A 25,784-nucleotide genomic window follows, 5' to 3' on the forward strand; every position below is an offset into this window, starting at 1 on the left:
GGAATTGGAGTCAGTTGGCTGCTGTGAGGACAAGGGAGAGTCAGTGCCTAGAGGAGCTGCCTACAAGAAACGTCAAGGAGGTATGGAACTCTAGCAATACAGAACTTTTGTAACATAATGACAACACTGAAGCATGTTAAAATCTGCCAGGGTCACATGCAGGAGAAGGAACTCTAGTGCACAGAGATGTTTTTCCAAAGGGAGAGCTTAGTGTATCCAAGCACAAAGCCTGTTCCATAGGGGTGATCAGGAGATGAACCTTCATAGGAGTGAGTTAGTGTTGCAGAGCACCAAAAAGATAAAGGCCTTTGGATTGGCATCACACTATAAGCAAATGTGTAATAAAAGGCCACAGTCTCATGGTGTCACAGCCAATGAATGCTGGCATGAACAGGATTATTCCAGACAAGGGCCCTGCTCATTTATCTTCTGCTCATATTTTCTTGTTCCCTGCAGTTCCTTCTTTCATTTACACTATTTTTTTATCTTCCTGCTTTTCCTACTCCTTTTCTCCCATTACTCTTCTCTGTATAATATGTTTGCCATCCATTTTTCTTACGGTAGCACTGTTACATTTGTTGGGATGAGTCTCTCTCCCCTTTTCCATCTCTTTCCTCTATGTGTCTCTGTCTTGAAAGCCACTAACAAGCATGTGGACAGAGGGTCCACAGAAAACACCTGTCAAGTTCAACAGAGCACACCTTGGTGTACAAAAGGTCTGGAATGGCTCCATTTTGGGGGTGGGTGCATCTTGACTGATGCAGATCAGGTCAGATGATATTAGCAGCAGATTAGGGTGAATGGTGTGAGCTCCACCATCGTCCATCTGCCGTCATTTTACAAAGCATCTGTGCCCATTTTCTAGTGTTAGATACAGGGTGATTTCCAAGGCTGGCACAGCTTCTTCCCATGCATGTCTGTAGCAGTATCACACAGAAAACACAGGACAGAGCAGGTGTTTATATTGCATTCCCCTGGTACCAAAAAGTTGCCATGGCACGGACAAGAAATTCTTTGCAGTATAGGAGAGAGAACGTGTGGATTATCTGCAAGCCAGAGTGAATTGCCTGGTGTTAATGCCACTACCTGATCTCAACAGCTGAGGAATGTGGCTCCCACAGATGTAAAATTGGCTATAATTTAACCCCTTGCACACATGTCACCATGGCCCAAAACCAGCAAGTACTGGCACATGTGGGAGAGAAGTACTTGAATCCAGGTTGGAATTCTTCAAGGGCAGGACCCACATAAGCAACAGGGGAAAATAATGAGCTAGAAGAACATGTGGCCAGGCAATAACTGGATACAGCTTCAAGTTCTCAGAAAATGTGTCTGATGGGCATCTTTGCAGTTTCAAAATAGGATACTTCAAGAGTGTTTTCTTCAGCCTGTCTCTCCTAGCATCTTCCACTTTCCTAAAGAAAGGTGTTGATAGCAGCAAGGAAAGCAACTACTGTGACAGGGAGACTCCTCCAGATTCCACCAGAAGTATTTTTTTTTCCTGTTGAAGAACCAGTCTATTCCTCACTTTACTTCTCCACACTTGCCTGAAAGTAGCTGCACCAGCTGTTGGAGAGGAGTAGGGAAATACCTGTGTGGGAGAGAGTGCCAAAATGTCCTGGTGGAGCTGCTTTACATGACTGGGACAATGCATCTGAAATTTGCCTCCTGTTTCTTTGGATGCTTCTAGAAAGAGCCATTCCTCCCAGGTCATAGTACCAGAAAATTTCCCAACTATACCTCCCTGCAAGAGATTCCCAAGGTTGTTGGTAACTATGATGTTAGGGATGTTTTCTAAAATATTTTTTTGCATATAATTCTAAGTGTTTCCATATTTGCCCTAAATCTACATTCACTAAACATCTTTGTGATTCTGGACTTAGGCTCCTGCAAAGCAACTGAACCTGCTAGTCTTCACTGTACAAAACACCCATAAAAAGTGAGGAGTCTGCTCACTCCCAAGCTTTTTCTGAGTTCAAATCTGGGTCTAGACATTACTCTTGGCTCACATCTTTGTGTCAGACTGAAATCAAAACTCTGAAAGCTGTGAGCTGGGGGAATATTTATGTGAACTTTGTCGACCCATGTCTGCCTGTTTGCAGCTTCCTGCAATCTCCAATGGTGCTATCTGGAACAGGGTTATTAAGTCTATGGGGATGGAAGAATAAGTGATGAGCTGTTAAGAAGCAATAAAAAAAATCTTCTCTTTGTGCCCATGACCTCAATAAGAAAAAGAAATGAGAAGCACAAACAGGATGTGCTAGCAAAGCAGAAATGTTGCTCCAACTTGTGTGTTTTCAAAAGCAGTGCTCTGGAGGACTTTGGGGGAGTGGAAGAAGCCAGACTGTGAGCTTTGTGTATGTCATTTGTCCTTAGAGTACACAAGACCTTGAATGTAGAGGCTTGCTTTGCTCTGGCATGTCCACATCCTGTTCAGATTGAATTGGAGTCTTCCTCATTGAGAATCAGAGAAGAATTCAGCCTCCATGGTGCACTAATTCTAGGAATATGCACTTGACACTGCCAGCTGGGGGCCAATTAGGCAGAGTTGTTAGGCTTATTTAAGTGGAAGATTATAGATCTGATTTGATACAGACTAAAATCATCATCATGCTTCACACCTGAGCCAAAGCCATGGAAGAGCTCTGAGCTGAGATGAAGCACTGACCTCCAGGTTCTATATACAATATCCTGCCAGCAATCCTAAATCAGAAATTATAATTTCCTATTTCATTAATTGGATTTGCATTTGTCCTCTCAGGCAAGGTCAATCTTTCACAAGTTCAGATAAAATGTTGAGTAGTTCAGTTGTTTAACTGCAATGCTTAAAGAGCCACCATCCATCCACCTGTTTATCAAGGTGCTTCAGTAATGTCCAGAGTAAGCATCCAGTTGGTGAGTGGTTCAGTTCTCAACAGCTTCATGGGCCTCAGCCTTAAGAGACATAGCCATGACAACCCAGACAAGGTCTTGGGAATTTCTCAGGAGGATCTAACTGTTAGAGAACCTAAAGTGACCCAAGGGCAAAGGGAGAGCTGTAGCAGAAGGAAGATGCTCCTGGGCTGCAACAGTGAGGAGTCAAAGAGGGATGTGATGCTGTGACTGTGCAGTGGATAAAATTCATGGCCCTTTGTGCCAGCATCTTCCAACATGACTTCACAGGACAAAGAACAAGTGCATGTTCAGTGGAAACAGAGTTCAGGTAAAGAGACATGAAGAGTCAGAGACAGAGTTGTCCAGAAGTAAATGAAATCAAATTTTGGGCTTAAGCATGTGCTGCTGAGGGTGCAGCGTACTCATGTAGCTCAGAGAGCTATCAAGAAAGATGTTTGAACAAACTGTCCAAAATCTGTCCATCTACTTATCAGCTTCCCACATATAAAAATGGATCAACCAACTTCCTCCAGCAAGAATGGTGGAATTCACATTTCCATTTCAGAACTTTGGCAAGTGACAAGTGGGGCAAGAAGGAATTTCTCCAGAAATACAAGGAAAGATGGCTTGGAGAAGTAGCCAATGGTTTACATGTCTCCTTACCACTAACTGGTGCCAGGAAGCAGCCAATGGTGACAAATCCAGCAGGCACTTCAGAAATTAGTCCACAGGGGTTAAAAGTTTAAACTAAATTAAATTATAATTTCATTGGTCCATGATCATGAAGTAAACATTTTGTAAATTAGTGGGAAGGAATCTTGTTTTAACCCTGATCTAAGCAGCATCTCCCTATTGGAAAGTGTGGAAAATATGAACAGAGCCAGCTTTTCCAAAGATGTTTCAGATCCTAGCCCTTCTTCCAAGTACACACCCAAGGCCTTCTGGAAGATTGCTCTTTCTTCCTGAGAGAACTGTCTTTGCCTTAAAAGCAGGTCAGGTCTCATCTGCAATTCTTCCACAATGCTTCAGCACTCTAGTGCTATTCCCAAGTCCATTGTCAAAGCAGACCTGCCCCTGATGCTTAAAGTTTTCTGCAGAACTTTTCCCATCACAGGAGGAGAGGTGATTTTCTGCTGATTTCCTATTCAGCACCACAGAGGCAGACTCCGAAAAGCGTATGAAAGGCAACTGAATGAATATACTGTTCCCTCCAATTGTGACTCCATAATTTCCTCTCATTACTCTAATAGAAACAAATCTTTCTAATCTCAGCCCTATTACCTCACACAAAGGAAAATGGCCTGTAATCCCGTTAGAACTGGGCTGCTGCTGGACACATTTTAAGGTCATTGTTCTGGGATGCCAGCCTTCACTCTATGTGACTGGGAGAAGTGGGAAATGCAATTACCAGGCTATTCAAGTCCCTAGAATGAAACCCTGCCATTAATAGGCAAAAGCCAGTGAGAAAAAGAGCCGTTGCTTTATGAAATTACAGGGTTTGGCTAAATTAGAGTCTAATCAGCACCTCAGTAAAGGAGCAGGGTTAGGTCCTGCTGCCATCCCTGGAGTTTCTTCATGTCACTCAACCAGATATTTGGCATCCCCTATGGAAACCCAACATGCAACATGGCTTATGGTCATGAAGCTGGTGGTGTACAAGTCCAGTGGAGACAATGGTGAAGGATTTATCCTGTCCTTTGCTATGGGAAAGCCCTTAGAGTTCAGGAAGAGAAATCTGCCTGCTGCTGCTGCCACCATCACCTCATCCAACACTTTGGCTTTGAGCTTTTTGGCAGAATCTGGGATCAAATCTGTCTCTTAATATTCATGGCCTACAGCACCAGTTTTGCTAATTGCTGGTGCAACCCAGCTAAGCAGCCAGGTGGGAAATTTGCATTGCTAAATTCATGGAGATGCAACTTCCCCACAAGGAATCCACACTTGGGAGGAGAGAAGGGGGCTCACTCTGCTTGTGGCAGTCAGTGAAGCAAAGCAGAACAAGATGAGTGGGAATAATCTGAACCACCTCATTGAGCTGGCTTCTGTTGAGTGGTTAGACACTGACATGTTCCTAATCACTCCCATCCATGTGAAGCCAAGGCAGTTTTATCTGGCAGTAAAGAAAGAGAGAGAAATCCTGCAGATAAATGTTAGGGAAGACTACACAAGAACAACAATGACCATCACAAACCACAAGCAGAGACAAACTTTTGTCCCAGATTGTTCCTGGCATTCAACCTCCAACTGTTATTCTCTGTGGAGGGATAGAATGTAAGAAAATATAGTGCAGAAGGTAATCTCACCTCTGAGGAGCTGCAGCTGTGCTAATTACCAAAGATTAGGAACAGGCCTGCCCTTAACAGGCCACAGCTGTGTCCAAAGAGTGGGTGAGTTGGAGTTTGTTGCTTGTGCTGTGAAGAGAGTTGCAGTTGTTGGCTGTGCAGAAGAAGGAGTCAGTGCTGTGAGGAGATGCCTATGAGAAATCACCGAGAAGGTATGGAACTTTTGAAATAAGATGACAACAATTCTCTGCATTTACTTCTCTTCCTGTCCCTCTCTTGAGCTGTATGGGTGCTGCTGCTGGTATCTCCTGCAGTCATGCAGCCACTCATGTCACTGTTTTGATGCCCCTTTATTCTCCTTCTCTGCTGTGTTTTTCCTCAGTCTCCCAAAGGACTCCTGTCCCACAAGATGAGTCTGGGCTTCTGCTGAAAACAGAACCATTCTTGCAGGTCCCAGACAGAAGGGATGTGGGCTGAGGTACAGCTCCTGCTAGGGGAGGAGGAGGCAGCTGATCACCACTGGAATCGCCAAGTCCCTTGAAGAGCTGAGAGTCACTTCCCTGTTTATGCTCTTTATTAGTCCCTATTCTCCTTAATCGGCTTAGACTGATGAGCCAAGGCAGCGGTAGGGATCAGCCAGGCTGTTTAATTAAAGGATTGCAGCTCAGCCTTGCAGTTTGGGGGTTTGTGTAAATGAGCTGCAAGTACATTATTTAATCTGCTGTGCTGAGAGGAGTTGGGGCATTAATGAAGCAAACTCTAATTAAAACTAGATGGCTGATGGTTATTAGTGGCATCAGTTCTGACAGGATTTATCTCATTTAGGGAAATCATCAGAAGGGGAAAAGAGAGAATAAACCCAAGCTGGTTTATCAGAATTCGCAGCAGCACCACTTGTGACTAGCTGTCCGTTCAGTGGGACACAGAAGAGCTGCACAGGGAGCCCCTGTGTACCAGGCTCTCCCACCAGGAGCCCTGATGAGCTTATTTAGGGATATGCTTGGCTTACCCAGGAAGTGATTGCCTATTCAGGCTGTCTGACCCACATATTTCAGTCTTGACTGACTTTTGTTCTGCCTTGGTTTAATGGGGAACCTGTTCATGATTTAAGCAGGGTGACAGACTCTGTAAATGATAGGATGTGCTTCTCCTAGAAGCCTACTGAGCCATTCCAGAACACCATATGGATATCAGCTCCATGCTGACTCTGTGTTTTTCCATCTCTAAAATTCTTTTGCCTTCCTCACTGCATTGTATGTGTAACTTTGGACATGAAGGAGGCCCATGGCTGACTGCAAGACCTGGCAGAGACTAGGAGGTGTTTTATGGCTATCATAAAGCTAAACAGTGAGTTTAATAACTCTCTGCCTGTTTCTCACCTTCAAATAGCCACAGTGGCTTCAACCATCTTTATCTCTGCATAGAGTACTGTGTCACACATTATAAAAATGCAGTAGCCTCACTACTGCAATTCAGCTACCCAGTTCTGTTCAGAGTAACTCAGGACCTTTACACAGGTGCCAAAGGTCAGAGGTAAAAGTCTAGCAGTGTAATGAGAGACATCTTTAAAGAGAAACCTCTTTGCTGTTGTCAGATGGGTGATGAGGCCTGGGAAAACAGGTCTGTAAGAGGTAAGGGTGGGAAGTCATGAGAGGGGAAGGAGATGGCAAGAACAGAGGGACAAGGCCAAGTGTGGAATCTAAATGCTGTATATGCATCTCAAGTACCTCTGAAGCTCTTTGGACCCCTGGTCTTGGCACTGACATCTTTCCCTGATGAGGAAGAGCTGAGAACTGCTGTGTCCCCACACCTGGCTGCACTGGATACAAGCTGGTGAAAGTTAATAGTACCTGTCTGTAGCTGTTCTTTGTGCCCAGCTCACACAAGTAAAAATGCTCCCCCCACCCCATCTCAGGGTGTGTGACAGAACCCTGAGGTTTTTGGGTGACTTTTGCTGTACTTAAAATGTTATAATGTGTGTGTCCAGGAACCTCATAGCATGAGATAAATAATTTGTAGGAGAAGAGAGAAGCATGTGTGTGTCAGTGTCACATACAGTACGAAGAGGTACAAGCATGAATGTGGGTCAACAGAAGTGGATGTTTGAAGAGAGGCTGAAAAAACATTTTGTGTGAGTGGGGATTGACAGAGTTTGCAGGCAATTACACCACAGTACAAACAAGAATCTCTGGGAGGGAAAAGACAGGGACAGCAATGCTGGGAACATGGGATGGAGGGGAGGATGGAGGAGGACTGGCATGTGTAATAGGTGAGTTTTGTCTGGGGCAGGAAGATCAGTGATGGATGATAAAGAGGTAGAAAAAATAAAGGTCTTGCAATTTCCCACCTTGGTGAGGAGTCTGGAGATGAAGGCTTCTGCTCTGTGTCAGCTGCTGGGCAACAGAACTGGTGTAAAACAGTTTCATTCCTGTAAGAGAAAACAAACCACAGTGGGTCAGGGCTCCCTTCACTCAGCAGAAGGCTCAAGGGACAATGCTATTTTTAGAGCTGTTCCAAGGGGACAGTGACTCCCAGTGATGCTGAAAGAGTAGTCTAATTATTATTACATGAACATTTTTTACTCCAAGGTGGAGGGGAGCAGAGAGAAGGGGGCTGACAGTTCTATTCCCTTACCTTACCTGCTCTGCTGCTGATGTCAACCTGTGGAGAATGGGGCAAAAGTGCACAAACCAAAAGTTTTCCTTCTCACAGCATTTGTTTCACAATCCCATACATGTCATGAAAAACAGTTTTGTCTGTCTACAATTCTATTTCTTTTGGGACAGAAACATGTCCTTAAATGTGTTTTCTTGTGCATGTTTCTTATTGCAAAGTAGTTGATTTTTTTTTTTAATTACCTCAGCAGATATCTTGTAAAGCTCCCTAGAGCACAGAAACGTCCTTAGCATGTCACTACTGGGGATTATCAGGAATAGCAGTTGAGAACTGACAGGATGACCACAAGTAGGAGAACTGAGACCATGACAAGAGAAAGACACCATAGAAGAGAAAAGCAAAAAAAAGGTAAAATCTACTTGAGCAAAACAGGAAAACAAAACACTAAAAATGTGTTTATTAGATAAGAAAGACAAAAGATTTCATCCAAAGTTAGAAATCCTAGTGTTACAGAAATTTCAGACACTGGGCTCTCACTTCCATTAGATCAGTTTATTGCAAGAAATCAGTTATGGCGCTTAGTGCCTCAAAAGAGGGACCCCAAAAAAAGAAATCCCTGGACAATTATATCCTATTGACCTAAGCTTCCCATACTTCATGTGACAGATCAACAGCATTATTGGGGTCTGGGGTCTCCTTGCTCTTCATTGGTTTGGTGCTTTGTTACCAAGTGGTTGCCACTTTTTATTCTCCATATCTATCACCAGCCGGGGGCTCTGTACAAATCATGAATGGGACAGGATGCTAGGAACGAGCCTTGAGCTGTTTTATTTTCCAGCATCAGTCTCATTCCATGGTTTTGTCAATGGGAAGATGCCAGCAGCTCACATCCCAGGCATCAGACCAAGAACTTAATGTTACAACTCACTTTAAAAGTTTTGTGACCAATCACACAAAGCAAAAGCACATTAGCAGTAGTTCTATCCAATTGCTATAAAAGCTTCTCTTTCTCTTTTGCAATCCCCAGGCATACACCACTGGGTTCCGCCTTGGAGACTACTTCTGTTCATTTTCCTCTTTCTTGCCATCTCTTGATCCTGCTCATATCTGACATTTTTCTAATCCAAGCCCTCACTTTTGCATCATAGCACCCAGACAGGAGCAGGGAGAGGGTTAACCTGTGGGAAAAGTTGACCCATTCCCACCTTAAGAGGTTGTGTGTTAATTGTTACCAGGAGAAAGCAGCTCTCATCTGGGTGGAAAAGGCAAGTGTCCTAGAGCCTCACTGCCACCTCTAAGCCCCAAGGAAGTGCTTCAGGAAAGCAACTGTGTTCCTAATGCTGTGAAGTCTTCAGGTAAGATGTTATTTTTGTTGCTGTGATTCAAGAGGCCCTGCCAGGGTTGTAGTGTCTGGTGGCTACCTGGATTTTATCACCCTGTGGTGTTGTCAGCTTTTGCACGTCTGATGTTTGAAGTGAGCCTTGAGATGTTTAGTGTCTGTCATAAGTCAAGGTAATACTTTTGATGATGGTTTGTTGTTTTGTTTTTTCTTTTCCTTTCTATGCTGTCTTTTTGTAGTGTTTTAAAACAAGTCTTACTTCATAAGCCAGGCTACATAACTTGAACATGTGGCCTCTGAGGAGATGAAACCTAGAAAGCATGAGTCTTGTTTTTGCCTTTGAAAAATAGAAAGAGGCAATGTAACTTCACTCACTACTTTGGAGTGTGGATCTGTAATTTTGTTTCTTTTTAAGTACTTCTGGTAGGTGGCAATGGTCAACCAATTAAGAGGGTGGGTTCAGCGGAGGATGTACTGAAAAATGTTGCCCACATCTTTCTGTACATTCTCTGCTTTGCCTTCCTCAAACCACTGCAAAGACTGAAATTAAACACACACTGTTGTAGGCTGATCAGGCAGGTGATTGTGGAGATAATTCCTCCCCATCAACCAGGATACTGTTGAACTGTTCTTTTCCAATTTATTGCTTTAAAAATAAACAAATTATTATCTCTTGGGCTGCATCCTGATGAAAGCTTAGAAGGGAAAACCAGAGAGAAGAAAATATGTTCTGGGTGAGTTGGGTGGCACAAAAGAGGAAAGGGCTCAGGAAGAGGAGAAGCAGGCATGCTGGGGTAATTGCTGCCAGCACTGAGGCCAGTGTGGAGGAGCAGCAGAGGATAAGGGTGAGCACAGATGCAAAGGGAGGACTGAGAACAGCCTGAGCCTGTCAGTGCCTTGCTCCATCTAGCTGGGATGCAAGCTCCGGAGGCAAGGATTTGACAGTCCAGACCTATCTCAAATGCAGAGATAGCTTGGCTAAGAAGTTACCCATGCTGTCAATTGAAACATTAGCCCTCTCTCCTCTGAGAGAAAACAGCTGACTGAATTTTATTCAGTTGTCTTTAACATTGCTCCTGACAAGAGGTGTCATGCAGCCAGCTGCCTGCAGCCTCGATAGGGGTATCTGTGAATGAACTGTCCAGCCACAGCAATTCCTGCTCTGTGATGAACTTTAGGGAGGCTTGTGCCAAACCTCCTGGCTAACACAAGCTGTCTAGTGAGCTCAGGAGTTAGCTCTACCTTTCTGGCTTCTCAGAAAGTTGGACTGTGCAGAAAAGGGGCTCCATGACTGATGCTGCCTTGGTCTTTCATCCGTGGATCCCAAGGAGATAAGCTTTTTTTCCTCTTTCTTAAAAACTGGCACTGTAGAGGGAACAACAACTGAGATCTAAAAATGTAAAGTTTCTGTAGCTTGCACATCACAGGGCTAAATGGAGAAAACTTTCCTAAAATTCCCTTAATCCTGTATCCTCCCTTTGGACATGTAAGTGCCTGGGGCTTTCTGCTCAGTCAGAATAGAGTCCTGAACAATCCTGAACTGTTGGTTTCTCAGCTTACTTTAGCCCATATAAGTTGCCCCCTAAACATCAGTGCCCACTAGTTTAGCTCTGATCAGAGCTGTCTTGAAATAGAGATGCCCATCTGCTGAGAGCTGTATTATGGTAAACAAACCTACCTAACTTATTTTTGTTCTCCTGCACCCCACAAGAGCAAACCTCCAGAGAGCATATGGAAAATGGTTGTGCTCCCTGCTCTCCAGCAGTCAGCTTGAATTAAACATATATCCTGTGTGGCCTGTTCCCAAAGATAAAGAGAAGCTCTGTGTTTTTCTGCATGAATGATTTTAGACTACAAGAAATGCCAAAACAAGACAGAATGAAAATTCTTCCCACTATGAGTACACAGAGTGTACTTCTCTCTACCATGGTGCAGCCCCCCTGCATCCATCCCACTGCTCTGGCAAGTTTTGTAGGACCTCTGGGTTACCCCACTGCCTGAACCTACCAGCCTCTGGATTCTGACCCTTGAGCCCTACTGCATATCCAGCAGCCTTGCCCTTGGCCCAAGCACACAGCAGTTCTTAGAAATCTGACAATGCTGAATCAAGCAATGCTCTGTCAGTAAATAACTCATCCAGCTCATGCAGCCTTTCTTATTTCTCTTTAAAACTCCACATTTTGAAGAAAAGCAAGAGACTTTGACCAAAAGTCACTGGTTTTAGTGCTGGAAATCTCAGCTTTCCTGGAGTCTTTTGCCACTTGTCTCTATCTTGCCTTTTTTGAGATAGCTGCCAAGAGAACAGATGGAGTCTCAGAAAATCATGGCCTAGGAGAGGAAGATTAAAGGCAGGAAGAGTCAAAGGAGAATTGAAGTCATCTCAGATAAGTTTTACTGGCTGTTATCTTAAGATGAGCGCTGGAAAACCATAAACAGCAACTGTTTAGCATTGGTAAGTTAATGACAGGCCAGTTGCAGTCCTCTGACTCTCCCAATGCTGCTTCTACCAATGGAGCTGTGACAAAACCTAGCTAAGGTTAGCTGCAGACCTTACTCCTTCTATCACCTGCCTCCTGTGACAGATCTATTTTTGACTCCAGTCAACCTAATACTGAGAGCTGAAATGAGATCTCAAAAGACACTGTTTCCAAAAGTACTGTCTAACAGCTAGCTGCTTCTTCCCATTTCTTCACTCTTCACTGCAGAATATCACAAAATTTTTTAGCTATCATCTCAGTTGTAGGGCATTAGACCAGCGTTTTGGAGGCAGCTGAGTATGGGCAGGGTTCGTACTGAAAGGAAACATACATGATTAAAAAGAAATTCAAAGTAATTTCTGGAATTTAAGTTCATTGCGTTCCTGTAAATCTGATGGCCTTCTCATTCTTATGGGATACTGTTGACAGCAAGAATTTGATAAGATTCAGACAGGAACTGGACACTTCAAAGATTATCCTATTAAAGTACTTAATGCAGATCCTTCCCAAAGCAAATGTGTAGGACTCAAACTTATCAGCATTAGAAAGCCCATAGCTCATTTTTATTCTTTCCTCTTGAACATTTGATGTTGGCTATCTCAGAAAAACAAACCAGAACCACAAAAGTGATTGACTGAGAAAATTCTGTGTTAAGGGGCATGGGCCTTAGTAACCAAGATATTGAAGTGTAGCAGTGCAACAAGCCTGAAGCTATTGTTGCCTGGAAATAGAACAAACCTTCCCAAACAATGTTAGAATGATAATATGAAAGCAAACCTTTACTTGAAAGCCTTCAGGTACACAATATGGCAAAACCTGCACGTGGTACAGTAATTCTACCATTTTTATAAGGTTAGTTTATTAGTATACCTATATATATTGTCCAATTAGGAGAGTAGTTGGTTAGGTAATATTTCCTTGGGTATTTCCCCTTTGGAATTGGTCCAGGGGCTTCTTTTCCCCACTTTGTTTTGTTTTTCCAGATTCTGGTTGGAAAACAGAACGTCCTTGTCGTTGGGCCTCTTCTTGGAATTAGGCTACATAGTATTTCAGGAATGTAGTTAGGTTAGCTTACTGTTCCAAAATGTAAAGGAAAAGGGAAAATGTAAGGTAAAAGTAATAGGAGCTACAACCATGTATTGTAAAGTAATAGGAGCTACAACAAAGCTACAAATATATGAAAAATATAAAAAGCTTTAGGCATCACTATAATTTTATTTTACGTTCCCAGCAACTACTACAATCCCAACCTGAGTGTCACTGGGATTCAGGGATCAACATTTTCATAACTTATTTCAGACCAATGCCTGTCTAGTTCTGCCTATAACCCTCCAGAGGCTTCCATATCTAGTTAATTGCATGGCAAAAATGAAGATGTGTCTTGAGGCTGTGTAAATTCCAGAACACAGTCCTGCCTAACAAAAGCAAACTGATGAAGGAACCTCACTGCAAAATGGCAGCACAATGGAAAAATGTACAACACACAGAGACATGCCCAGCCTAGCCAGGATGATCAGTAGCCCCTCTTTCAGTCCACCTGAGTGCCTGTCATTCTACAGCTCTTCAGAATTCTCAAAGCTGTTCTTCCTTCTCTTCACCACTCAAAGTCATGGTAGGAGGGAGGAAGAGTGGGGGGAACTTGCCAGGAGCATCTATTCTCTCTGCTTGCCTGCCAAAAATGAAAAATCAAATATGTTTTGTAGTCTGGAACTTGGCTTGCTTTGATCATCTCATGAGTGTTGGAGAAAATGTCTTCTTCCATTATGTTTCTCTATAAATTTGATTATTGAAAGATCAGCACTCATCCTCTAAAACTTACCTAGCACCTGCTTAATCATCTTCTTTTTTTGGTACAAAAATTGATTTTAAGTCATACATCCTTTGCACAGCATTACTATAAATTTCTTTTTTTAGTGCTTGGGGATGGGATGAAGATGGCATTCCCATTGCTAGAGTATTTACAGTTTCTCACTAGAATATGTCTATTTTAGAGACCCTATAGAATATCTTAAAAGAACTTGCCCTTGCCAGTATAAAACACCATATGCAGACAGTCCTGTTGGGAAAGTGACAATCCAGCGTGACACTGTGACGCAAATGTGTGTCTCTGAGCTATTGTGGGGCTTTCAGAACAGCACAGCTTGCAAGGATAAGCACAGAGCACCGTGCTGGGGACATGGAATTTCCTGTGTTGGAGGAAGAGGGGCTGAGCCAATGCTGCTGTGAACTGATCTCTTTTTGGTTAACTCATTGGGTGACTACAACTGATATGTCACATGTGCCATTCATTTATCACCATCTGCTTCTAGGGATGGGGAGATTAATGCCATATCTTCCTGAACAGTTGGTTTCTCAGCTTACTTTAGCCCATATAAGTGGCAGGGATTTCTCCTGTTCGTCTTCACTTTTACCTTGAAGATATTCTTAGGGAAAAATGTGGCATGACTGGCAGATGGGTGCATGGATTTCAGAGAGAAATTGTGGTGTTTTGCACCAGTTTCAGTGCAAAGAACATGACCAATAGACAGGTGGGTGTGTACAAAGAGGGTCTGAGCACAAAGTGATAGACCCTCTTTAATGTAAGGTTGCACTGTTGGGATCAAAGCCAGCAATGTGCCTGGTAAATGGTGAAAATGAACTCAGATTATGGCTCAGCAGGGTCTGCTCCTCTGCCATGGACCTAAACACACAGTTCTCTCTTTGTGACAGGCTACTTGACATAAAGATGCCACTTGTCACTGTATTCCATGAAAATTGCTGCTCCTAAGTCCATTTTGTTACCCAGAAACACTTGAAGGAAATCTCATCCATTTGCTAAGTCCACCAGGTCTGGTTGGGTTAACTGCCAGGTTTTCCTACATGCTGGAAATGGCCAAGAGTGTGAAAAGGAATGGGATGTGCTCAGGAATCAACTGCAGAGAGAGTCCAGACTGGCTTCTGGTTCCTCTCTGACTGATATCTCCTTGTGACAGCCAGAAGCAAAGTCTGGGGCCAGGTTTTGGGCCCACTTTCAGCATTTCTCATGCTAGTTAGGGCATTAATTTTGCAGTTTTGTGGCTCTTGATGCTTCAGCTATGATGGGATTAAATACCAAGGTGAACTAAGGAGGATCAACTCACTCTCAATTTATCTGTGGACCAATTCTGTTATAACCAGAGACAGATGAGAGAAATCATCCATAGGAGGAAACTTAAGATCAAATATCTACTGTATAAAGTTAGATCCCTAAAGTAATTAAATGTAATGTATTGCATGCACATGCAGTGCCTTCATAAAAGATAGCAGCTTGAAGGGATTTGGAAATAGTACTTAAATTGGGTGGGACAAAACATTCCAATATGTGACATTTGGATGGCCTGGGAAAAGCTAGAGGGGTACTCATATCTCTGATGCTGCTGTGTTGGTGTCTCTTACAGAATTACTTGTTGATGAAATACTCTTTGGGTTTATGGGGAATGCTTCTCAGGTTTCCTCTCCTATGTGCCCAGTGGAAGTGATTCACTCAGAAGTTTATTTTCTTGCTATTCTTTCCTGAGAGACAGTAGGAATAGGAATGAGGAAGATGATAGTACTTGATAATCAATTTTCGGGAAAAACCTTCCTGGGGAGAAGAGAGTTTGTCATTAGCTGCTAGAGGGATTGGGGGCCTGCATCTCCTGAAATATTGTTGAATCAGATGTCAATTGGGAGTCCATTCACTCCATTTAAATTGGCATGGCTGTCTGCTAATTGGATTGGTACCTGTAAGCACAAACAGGAAGAGGCCAAAGTGGCCATGGGAGGAGAAAGCACTGTATGTAGGGCTGTGCAGTGCAATGTGCACCTTCAGCCTCTTCAGATCCTCTCAGTGGTGGAAACCATTGATGGCTTTTGGTGCTAGACAAGCCACAACATCCTTTTCTTTGGCTTGCTCACAGGCTGAGGGGTGGCACTGAGGAAAAGCAGCTCCTGTATAAAGAGCAGTCTGATATTTTGTGTGTGTGTGCATCTGATCCTGTGCAGGATCCTCTGGTGACACACGCAGCACTCACTGCAGTGAGCAGGGGTTTCATAAGTTGTAGCCAAAACTATACTTCAGATATCACAACTAGGAAGCTGCTAAAAATCCAAAGCATGTGTGAGGGGGAGTTTGTGTAAGTTCCTGAAATAATTTCAGCTAAATAATTACCATAAACAGAAACTGTGTCAAATAATTCCTTAATCGAAAGCTATTTTTCCAAGATAACATGTAACCTTTTCCAAGAAAACATCCCTCACTTCCAACTACAATATCATCATTTTTAAAGGTTATATATGTAATGGAATAATTACATGTCAGCAAATGCATGCTGATAGAGATCTTCTGCAGTTTGAAACATCTTTTCATACCTCTTCTATTTTGTACTATGCAGAGGCCCTTTGTTCAAATAATAGATTTATAACTACATAAAATGGAAATAGCTGGCAAAAGCTCACTTTTAATTACACTGATAAGCATGCTCCAAATCCCCTCCAGTACTTCATATAATAATTATAGTTTGTCAGCCTCATACCAATGAGTTTGTGGTCCTTCTGAAGAGATCCAGAACCAGCACTCTGCCTGAATGCTCTGCTAGCAGAGCAAACACCTTTTTTCTTCTCTCCTATTTTGGGCCAATATGTATGAACACTAAAAAAAAAGCAAAAGGCTTGTGTTTGTGGAATTGGCAACCCCTTTCATAATTACTAGGACTGTGAGATATAAACGGAATTTAGGTCTCTTCCTCAGTAAGAGTAAATTATTTTTACTCTTTGAATGTGTCAGAATTGGACTCGGTAAAAGGATTTTTATTATAACTGAGTATTTGATCTGTTTTTAATCAAGCTTACACTTTTTACTGGCTCCTCACTCCTGCTTAACCCCTTAGTACGGGAAGAAAGCCCTGGAATTTTCCAGAGGCTCAAATCAAAGTGTCCCTAGCATGAGAGAATGACACAAAAGTAAATGAAGGAGTGCTGTTCAGTAATGCAGAATCTCATAAACATGCAAATTAGCTCCATGCACAGCTCACCTTTGAGCTCTCTGTCTGCTGCAGAGCTGTCCCCTGGCTGGCACTGCATGGCCAGGTGTGCTGCTGGCACCCCTGCAGCTCTGAGCCCCCTCAGGCAGCTCTGTGCTCCACCCTTGATACCAGCACAGCAGGACAGTGAATTGCAACTAACGACAAGCTGAAAAGCTCGTTCCTACCACGTTGGGCTGATGCACTAAATGTCAGTGGTGATATTATTCTGCTCACTCACCAAGGATTCTCAGGATTGTTCTATGCTGGCAAAGGCTGAGGTGCCCCAGCTCTGCTGTTGAGGCTTGACACAAAACTCTAACACAATCCTACAATTGATTGTAGAGAGGAAGGTCAGGGCTTGGCTTGCAGAGGGCTTTAGAGCTCTGGTTTGGGATCTTGGCTCTGGAAACCCAATTACTACCACACCTACAGGTAGCTGGGGCTGCTGCATCAGTGACCTCAAAACTGAAAGTGATTTCCTAATGGGGAACGACCACAAGGAGAATTCCTAATTCCTGAACTGGACACAGGTTGCCTGCTGGCATACCCAAGCTAAATGTTGCTGTTCCCTAATGATGGAGAGCTGAGTTGCTTGTGCTGTGGTAAAGAGAAGAACAGAGGAAAAGTGCAGGCCCACTTGCAGAGCTGACTCCAGTGCCTCAGGGGACAGATAGCAATAGTCACCAGTGCTTCAGAGGAAATTCAATTTGCCCATTTTCCTTCCACACACACCCACATGCTTCCACCAGGGCCTTGGCATATGGAAAGCAGGCAGGGTTTGAGGCTGGCTGTGGACACAGCAGCTGGCTGACACCAAGAGCAGCTGTATTTGCATAAGTAGCTGCCCTGGAAAGAAAGTACCATTTGGCACCAAGGCAAACAGGGAGAGGACACAACTTGAATGCTCAGCACATTGCCATCACAGATACTTGGGTTTTAGATAAGAGGAGATTTCACAGCTTTATAAAATCGTGACCTTGCTAGGGTTGCAGAAGAACAGATGGAATTAATGAGGTGTTCTAAGATTTGGAAAATGTATGAAAGTTGTTCCCTTTGCTCATCTTAACTGTTCAATAATTCCTGAGATTTATAACTAGTAGGACATACAGTGTTCTGTCAAGTCAATTTATCAAGACAATGACAGTTTAGGTTGGTCTTAGTTGTAGGAGTTGGATTATTTTATACTCTTTCTGGTGCAGCAAAAGTGGGGGAAAATTGCCACAAAAATGGAGAAGGCAGCTCTTCTTAGCCTTGTATACAGTAATTGTTCATCCATGCCCTGTCTCAGAGCAGGATACCAATGTTGGTTAAGACTCATTTATAGATATACATCTGGCCAAAGGAGCAGTGCTTCAGTCAGTGATGAGTATGGGAACCTGTACAGCTTGTACCTGCAACCACATGTACAGATCACCTGGAATTAAGTGGGCTACTGTACTGCACTGCACTCCTGGATATCTCTGTAGTGCCTTATTCCAGCTGACTTGTGCCTTGTGGGGACTCTGAACTTGCTCAGCATTTCACATCAAAACCCATGACTGTTCTCTACTTAATGAAGCTTGGAACTTCACACTGTGTGCTGAAGCCCTTTGTATTTGGAGGAAAAAAATACCTCTAAGGTGTGGTTCTGGAAACATAAACATAAGAGATTTTCCTCTATTGCAAGAGCCTGATTTCTGCAAAGATAGTTCAGGTAAGTTTCATAAACAATTACTAGAATTCAGAGTGAGAAGCTGTGGGATTAATTATGCTTCTGCTCCTGAAACAAGATGGCTGATGCAGACTTTTTGAACTTTGCAGTACTCACAGCTGGGCAATCTCCTCTAACAACTGAGATTTAACAAGTTTGCTTCAGTACCCTGGTGCCAGCAGGGCTGTAGCATAAGCTGACACCATGAGGCTCAGCAGAATCTGGCAGTGCTATTTGTGCTTTCACACTTCAGCTGTGAAGCCACATCAGTGATGGTTCCAGACCCTGCACGCTGGGATGTGATGGTATTTCCCATCTTGGGAAAAGGCAGCAGCAGTGGCTGTATCTGCATCTGTGGTTGCTTTGGCACTTGGAGCTGTTGAACTCTTGATTCTTGTGGTGAGCACATTCTGCCTAGACTCAGGTTTAGCCTTGGAACCTGTGTGATGGGGGAAATTCCAGTTTTGGCAGCAGCTGTGTGGTATAAAAGGTGTGTGGTGCATGAAGAGATCCCAGAGCTGGGCAAAAGAGACAGTGAAGCTTCTCCCATGAAAAAGAACATCATCGAAATAAGTTTTTAATAAAAAATAACTTCTTGGCCACCTGGGAGCACACTGGCTCACGTTCAACAGCTGGTGCAGCACCCCCAGGACCTTTTCCAATGGGCAGCTTTCCAGCCTCTCCTACCCTGGCTTGTAGCACTGCAGAGGTTGCTGTTACCCAAGGAGGGGACCCAGCCTTGTTGAACCTCACACCATTGGTCTTGGCCATTGATCCAGCCTGTCCAGATCCCTCTACAGAGCCCTCCTGCCCTCCAGAAGATCAACGCTCCCACCCAACCTGGGGTCATCTGGCTTTATGCTTTTGAGCAAAACAATTGAATTTTCTGACCCTTTTAGGCTTTTTGAAGACCACCATCTTTTTTTTTTTTTTTTCCCAAAGTAATTTGCCAGAATAACTGGAATACATAAGACATTTCAGACCCTGTTCCTATGCTCTCATAACTAGCTACTTTAATTCCTTTATCTCTAGGAACAACCACTGCCATAACAATTTTATTCTAGTGTCTCTACTCTAATACAGTACTAAGGCAGTGAAGATCATATTGCCACTTTTGATCCAGTACAGACAAGGCTCAGTGAAAGAGCACGTTGTGATGTTCTAGCAGGATGTTATTTTGGAACCTGCAAGATCTTAGAATAGCAATTATTTTTCCTTGCCAAAGTTATGCTCTTGAAATAACTTAAGTACAAGGCTCTATCTCATTAGGTCTTATGATAGCAGGACTTGGATTCTATTCCCATGCTCACTTCCAAACAGTGACCCACTCTCAGTTGGATGGAGACAGAATTTCCCATCTTGTTGAACAGGTTGCATTACAGATTGGATTCTTGTGGTTAGACCTCACTTGAATGGACCACACTGTTTTAGCATTTATTGAGATCACATAGTTATTATTGCCATAGGACAGCTCAACTCTCTCGGCAAAGCAGTGCTGAATTGTATAAAAGGCATCAGTAGAAGAAAAAACAGGGATTTTTTGCTGCATCAGCCATGGGGTGTATCTGTTGGCCATGACTCCACTGCATGTTTCAGTACCACTGTTAAGGTGCTGCACGGAGCTGTTGGCTTTTCACAGGATCAGAGATTCCAGCAAAGGTTAACCATATTAGATGTTATCCCATAAATAAAATATAAGGAGAACATATATGTACTGAGAGATTCCCCATTACCAAACAAATCTGTAAGGATTCCAGAGGATTGAAAATTTTCCCATGACACACAGCAAGACCTCAACGTCGAGTCCAAGGTACAGAATCCAAGGGAGGAGTTTAGAGGCCTCTGTGGAATTCTTACTCTTTCCAGAGGAAACATATAATAACTGCTGTCAATATGCCAGCTGAAGAAGGGTAAATAAAGCTTGCAGTGTCTTTGACCACCTACTTGCTTGTGTAGGCATCGATTCTACATCTAATCATCCTTTGTCCTTTAAGTTTTTCCAAGGCAGAGAGGGTTTGATTGAAACAGAATGTACCCTGGCTGCCTATACACAATCCTTTAACATCACACTCCTGAATGCCAAAGCTTGGCCTCACTAAACTGCCAGCACCTCTGTGCAGTGAGAAGGACAGAGAACGCCCCAGAACTGTGATGAGGCACCATATGGATACTGTTTCCAAACTTTTTAATCTTTCCCAGCACATACAAAAGAAGCAGCTGTCCAAGAGCAAGGGTTGAAAGGGAATCTGATTGTTATTCATCTGGGATCTCCTCCAGCTCCCACTAAAACAGTATTTCCACTGAGTTTGTATATAATCTGATTTCAAGTCTCATGCAGTGAATCCTAGCCAATTCAGCTCTTAAGGGTTGTCCTGACTCAAATGCTAACTATCTGCATGCAAATGAAGGCTCTTCTTACTTTTGAACAGATCTTATTCTTCTGACTGTAGCATGAGAAATGTCATTTATTGCCATTGCAAGTGGGAGAATCAATAAACAATATGGTTTCTCACACAGTAACCTCTCATAGCAGTGCCTATGTTGTCCTCCCTGTCTTCAATCTTTTTACATTTGTAACAAAACACTTTCAAATGGAAATATTTTACTCAGGCAGAGTTGACAGCCTGATCTTAAGTGCTGGTAATGATTTTATCCTGAATATTTCTAGAGCATGGGTTTAGAGACAGATTTTGTGTGAAAGGCATACAGTTCTGAAAAATGCATGGCTCACATACAATGCACAATACATAATATTTATTTCTAGATGATAGAACACTGAGTTGGAAGGGACCCACAAGGATCATCGAGTCCAACTCTTAAGTGAATGGCCCATGTGGGAGTTGGTGTTACAAACACCATGCTCCAACCAACTGAGCCAATCTCATCCAGTATGAGCCTCAAAAGGACTGAAACACAACCAAGAGAGGTGTCATCTGTCCCACTTAATGTCTCTTCAGTCTGTGTGCTAGTGTTACCATGTCCTACCTGACTTTCTGTGTCCCACTAAGTTGATGCTGAGAGCAGGCACAGTTGGCAGTGGCAGGTGGTGGGTGAGTACATCACTTTCAGGGGAAAAAATAAGTGCTTGCCCCACTTCCTCACTGAGATCAGTGAACCTCTTGTGGGTGGCAGGAACATGATTTAGGAGTGTCTGGAAAGACCTTCGATTCTTGGGCAGAAGTCACTTTGAAAGAGGGAAGGGATGGTGGATGCAGGAGCACAGCCCCGTGCTCCTGTGGTGCATCCCTTTGAGTGAGAGGTGATGATGATTTGCTGAGGCACTCCATGGAAGCCTGAGCCACCACAGCCTGTGCTGTGCTTGTTTTCTGAGGTAAACAGGAAATCTCAGACCACAGTGATGTCAGCTCTGAACTTCTCAGCAGGGCTAAATTCCATTTGAAAGGAAAAGAGCACTAGGGATGATCTCTGTGTTTAGTTATCTCGTATCTTGTCTTACATCACCCTCTCAGGAGTGTGCAGAAGGCCAAAAGGAGACCTCTGATGGTTGTATAAATGACCTGCATAACAGGCTTTTCCAATCTTTGATATGGCATGTGGAAGACTGAGTGACCTGTGTTCCTCTTCTGCCTAATTCTGAGTGACTGGAGAGGAAAATCTTTGCTCTGAATCAGTGGGAACTTGAACCTGTGCCTCTCTCCCTTCCCAAATGAGCTCTAAATAAACAAAATCTTAACTGCAAAAAGTGCTAAGCTGGATCTGAATTTAAGCCTCCACATCTTTTTCTTAGTATTCCCACTGGCAAATTGTACCATTGCATTTGGAGTGTCATACATCTCTACAGATCTAATCATCAAAACATAGAAAACACCAAAAATAATATCAGTCTTTGTCAGAGACAAGAAAAATGCTCTTTCTGCTTTTGTTTTCCTTGGCCTTTCTCTTACAAGCCTTGCCTCTTTTCAGGCTCCATCTTCCACCTGTTGGGAGAGAAAGTTGTTTTGTCACCCATATTTGCTGCTTTGAGCTGCTGGAAAAACAGGAATTATGTGTAAGCAATTTAAAACTGCCCTCCTGAGAGTTCTCTCACCAAACAGTGCTTGTAAGTCAAACTGCTCCACCTAAACTGCCTCAAAGAGAAAATGGGATTGCTAAGCACAGTATGTGATTCTCTCCATCTGAGGCTCTCAGTTCCACATCTCAGTGCTGGCTTTGGGACAGCACTGGGAATGTTCCAGTACATCTGCCTGATTCAGCCCCTACTCTCACTTCCGAAGTTGTGGCACCTTGTGTTGTGTCTAAATTAAAATCTATTACAATTATGTATAGAAATTGGCTTCAAAAGCTGTCTCAGAGACTGTCTTCCCTTTGTTACAAAGCACAGTCCCACTCATTCATTTTTTTTGCCCCACAGAGTGCTGTCCAACGTGCCCAGCCATCCAGCAGCCACAATGTTCATCCTTCAAAGGCAGCATTCTCAAACCCCACTGGCAGAACCTCAGGTACCCCTGCAAGGGGAATGAGTGACCCTCATCTGTGCACACAGGGGATGCTGAAGTGAAACCAGGACATGCAATTTGTCCTGTGCCACACGGCAAGCCTGGCAGTGGCATGAGGTTCCTACTTTCTAACAACTCAGTCCTGGTTTCTAAGCAATAACCCAAGCTTCCCCTCTATTCAGCAACTTAAACTACTGCAAAGGATTAAGTAGGCACTTAACACCATATTGAACAGGAGCCAAAAGAATTCATTTCACAGGAGAGAAAGAAACAGGCACAAAGAATTAAACAAGTCAGGGAGTGAAAAAGCTGTGTGCTGATTAAAAGACAGAAACGACCTACACTAAACTGCTAAAGCTTGTCGTTGTCAAATCTAGCCTTCCCGTGCTCCTTCCTCTGCCCTGATTTGTGATACTTTGCAGACCAAAAAGACTCTTTAAATAAGGAAAAAACTTCCCATAGTACAGAGTGCAAATCACTTCTGCCCAGCAGCTCCCCTAACGTTTCCCTAAAGTTACTTTACTGGGTAGTCAGCACAGGGAACAGAACTGAGCACCTCTCTGTGACAACAATGGCATCTGAGTCCTGGTGCTGTACTACATAACCTAAACTGGGGTTGAAGCAGAGTATGAATGTCTCAAAAGCTTTATGCTGTGTCTGTGGATTAGGTGTTATTCTTGCTCTGCTAGGGCTGCAGATGCTGTGTAACCTGCTCACATTGAAAAGCCTTGAACCTGAGCAGTGTAAACCTGGGCTTACAGGCTGAGCAAAGCAAGCCATTCATTGCAAATAGCAAAGGCAACACAAAATGAACTGGAATGAAAGGGTTCACCTCACTAATAAACCACAAGGACAGGAATGAAGCTGACCCGTGCTGCTCACTTGTTGCTAACAGCAGCTTCACTGACTTTAAACTAGCCTCCTCCTTTCCAGAAGATAACAAAGAACCTCAATAATGCAGTGAGAACCTCCAGTGATTCCTCAGCACACAAAGCAAGCAAAACCTTTCTGTTGGAATCACCCTTAAAGCTCATGGAAGGCTAAATGTCTGCTTGTAGGTTGAGAGTAGAGAAGTGGAGGCCCTAATGTCTTCCTATGGAGAAAAACCCTTTTCCTGATTGAGATAAAAGAGGATCTCTTTGAGAATGTGTAGGTGTCATTAGGATTAGCTCTTCCAGTTTCCAGTTTACTTAAACCAAACATTCTCCATCAATTCTACCATACTGCAAAAAAGCAGATGGCACATGTGCTCAAAGAAAACCAGAGATAAAGGGTTTGTCTAGAACTTGAGTCCATTTCATGGTATCTTAAAAAATGTTACCTTTCCCAAGGCACACATTAACGTGCTTTGAGTCTCACACCTTGCCTGCTTCCATTCAGGCAAAAAGTACCTCAGGAGGAAGGAGGTACAGCATAAGTAATATACTTAATTTGGGTTGATAGAATAAAATGATCAAACTGAAAAGTTGCAGCATGCCCTAATAGGCAACACCAAATCTCTTTTACTAACTTACCTTCCCTAAAAGCTACTGCAAGCAAAGGGAAAAATAAAATGGAGAGCCAGCAACATGGAAATTTCAGCCAGCCAACAGGAGCAAATACCAACAAATTTCCACATAAGCATTTGAGACATTTTCTCCTTGTAAAGCAATTCATACAAACAAAATACAGCCCTGAAATAATGAAGTTTATCCTCTTCTGTGCTTGATGAGGAAGGAAGATGAAAGCAAGAGGCTGTACCATGTGCATAGAATGGAAAGGAGCTTTTTGCTCTCCTTCCATGTTGTTCTAGCATTTTGCCTTGTCTTTGGTTTTAGGTTCGAGGAAATTGCCAGTTTTGCAGATGGGAATTCTTCTTCTGAGCCTGCCAGTAGGAATTGCTGTAACTGTGCTTGCTCGCATGGAGTCACTCTGAGTTTTCACCCCATTTCAACTTATGTCACCCATGCTGAACACCACACATCAGGCTGGGCAGGCTCCCTCCTCCTGCAGACTAATCTGGCTGCTTGGCATCAGTGGAGGAGCTTTCAGATTGAGCAGTACTGGCACACTTGAACACTCTGCTAATCCTCTTTCAAAAGGCATTGTTGCTATTCTTGGAATAATGAGTAGGAAGTTTCCTTGCTCTGTTAAGGGGTCCAATTAGAGGCAAAATTGTTGAGTTGCTTTCTGACAGCTTGCTCCAAGGATGCCATGACCCATTATCACTTCTGGGTGAAGCAAAAGGAGTCAAAGTATTCAGGGTTTTGTCTAAATGACGATTCATTAAGCAACAACTAGTCAAAAATTGCTAGAATCCAAACAGCCTCCTGACAAGAAGTGTTTGTTTGGCTCAGAAGGAGCACTAAAAGACTTTTAAGTGTTGGGTTTTTTTAATGACCTTCCAATGAACAATCTAGGAACAAAAACCAGTTTGCTAATTCTAAAGCATTGCGTTTTATTGAAAGATACAGGTTCTCATGAGAGCTTATCATACACTGAAAATGTGTGGGTGGTTTCTTAGCCAGTTTTAGTGCCCATAAATATTCTCAAATGTTGCCAGAGGGAGATTACAAAAACTTATGCTTGTGCTCAGTAGAAAGGGATTCTGAATTCTAACTTATCTTCCTGGAGACTAGCCACTAGATGCTGTTATTCCAGTAGCACAATCCCATCATCCCAGACTGAGTGCAGTGTTTTCTCCCTCATTTAGCAGCATGATCCAGCTGGGCTTAGGGTGGCTGAGCCTCACCTGAGAAATGGAAGTGTACTTTCCTGTAAAAGGGTGTTAGTACAGTTCAGAACTGCCTGTGAAGACACTCACCTTCTCTCCCACACCCATCCCATCTGCTGGCATTCTGATGTCTGTTCCCATGCCATAGATATGGGAAAGACATTGGAAAATGATTCACTGACCCAGGGTGTAACATGGTCTTCCTGGTTCAGCAGTGGTGACCATGGATACAAATATGACTGCATTGGTATTGAGGAGGGGGAGGTATTAGAAACCCTGTTGCTGGAGAAGATGTGAAAGAGATAAAAATTAATG

The 25,784-nt window shown here is 43.2% G+C and overlaps 1 protein-coding gene and 1 long non-coding RNA gene across 9 annotated transcripts in view; one reads left to right on the plus strand and one right to left on the minus strand.

Moving 5' to 3' along the window:
* The window catches only part of IQSEC3 (IQ motif and Sec7 domain ArfGEF 3), a 96,812-nt gene that overhangs the window by 48,384 nt on the left and 22,644 nt on the right, over nucleotides 1-25,784 (minus strand). For all 5 annotated transcript variants that reach the window (XM_064736428.1, XM_064736460.1, XM_064736452.1 and 2 more), the window contains one exon: nucleotides 7,504-7,584. In XM_064736428.1, the coding sequence (XP_064592498.1) occupies nucleotides 7,504-7,584 (81 nt within the window). Of the gene's footprint in view, nucleotides 1-7,503; nucleotides 7,585-25,784 lie in introns of those variants that run through there.
* LOC135459962 (uncharacterized) lies at nucleotides 24-23,234 on the plus strand. Of its 4 annotated transcripts, none has more exons than XR_010443130.1 (4): nucleotides 24-80; nucleotides 8,023-8,180; nucleotides 9,008-9,127; nucleotides 22,672-23,234. It is a non-coding gene; the product is annotated as an uncharacterized LOC135459962 (long non-coding RNA). The 4 variants fall into 4 exon arrangements; XR_010443128.1 differs by having other exon boundaries at nucleotides 35-80; nucleotides 8,020-8,180; XR_010443131.1 differs by lacking the exon at nucleotides 22,672-23,234 and adding an exon at nucleotides 11,402-11,848 and having other exon boundaries at nucleotides 35-80; nucleotides 8,020-8,180.

This window comes from Zonotrichia leucophrys, chromosome 1A (genome assembly GCF_028769735.1).
Source record: "Zonotrichia leucophrys gambelii isolate GWCS_2022_RI chromosome 1A, RI_Zleu_2.0, whole genome shotgun sequence".
NCBI lineage: Eukaryota > Metazoa > Chordata > Aves > Passeriformes > Passerellidae > Zonotrichia > Zonotrichia leucophrys.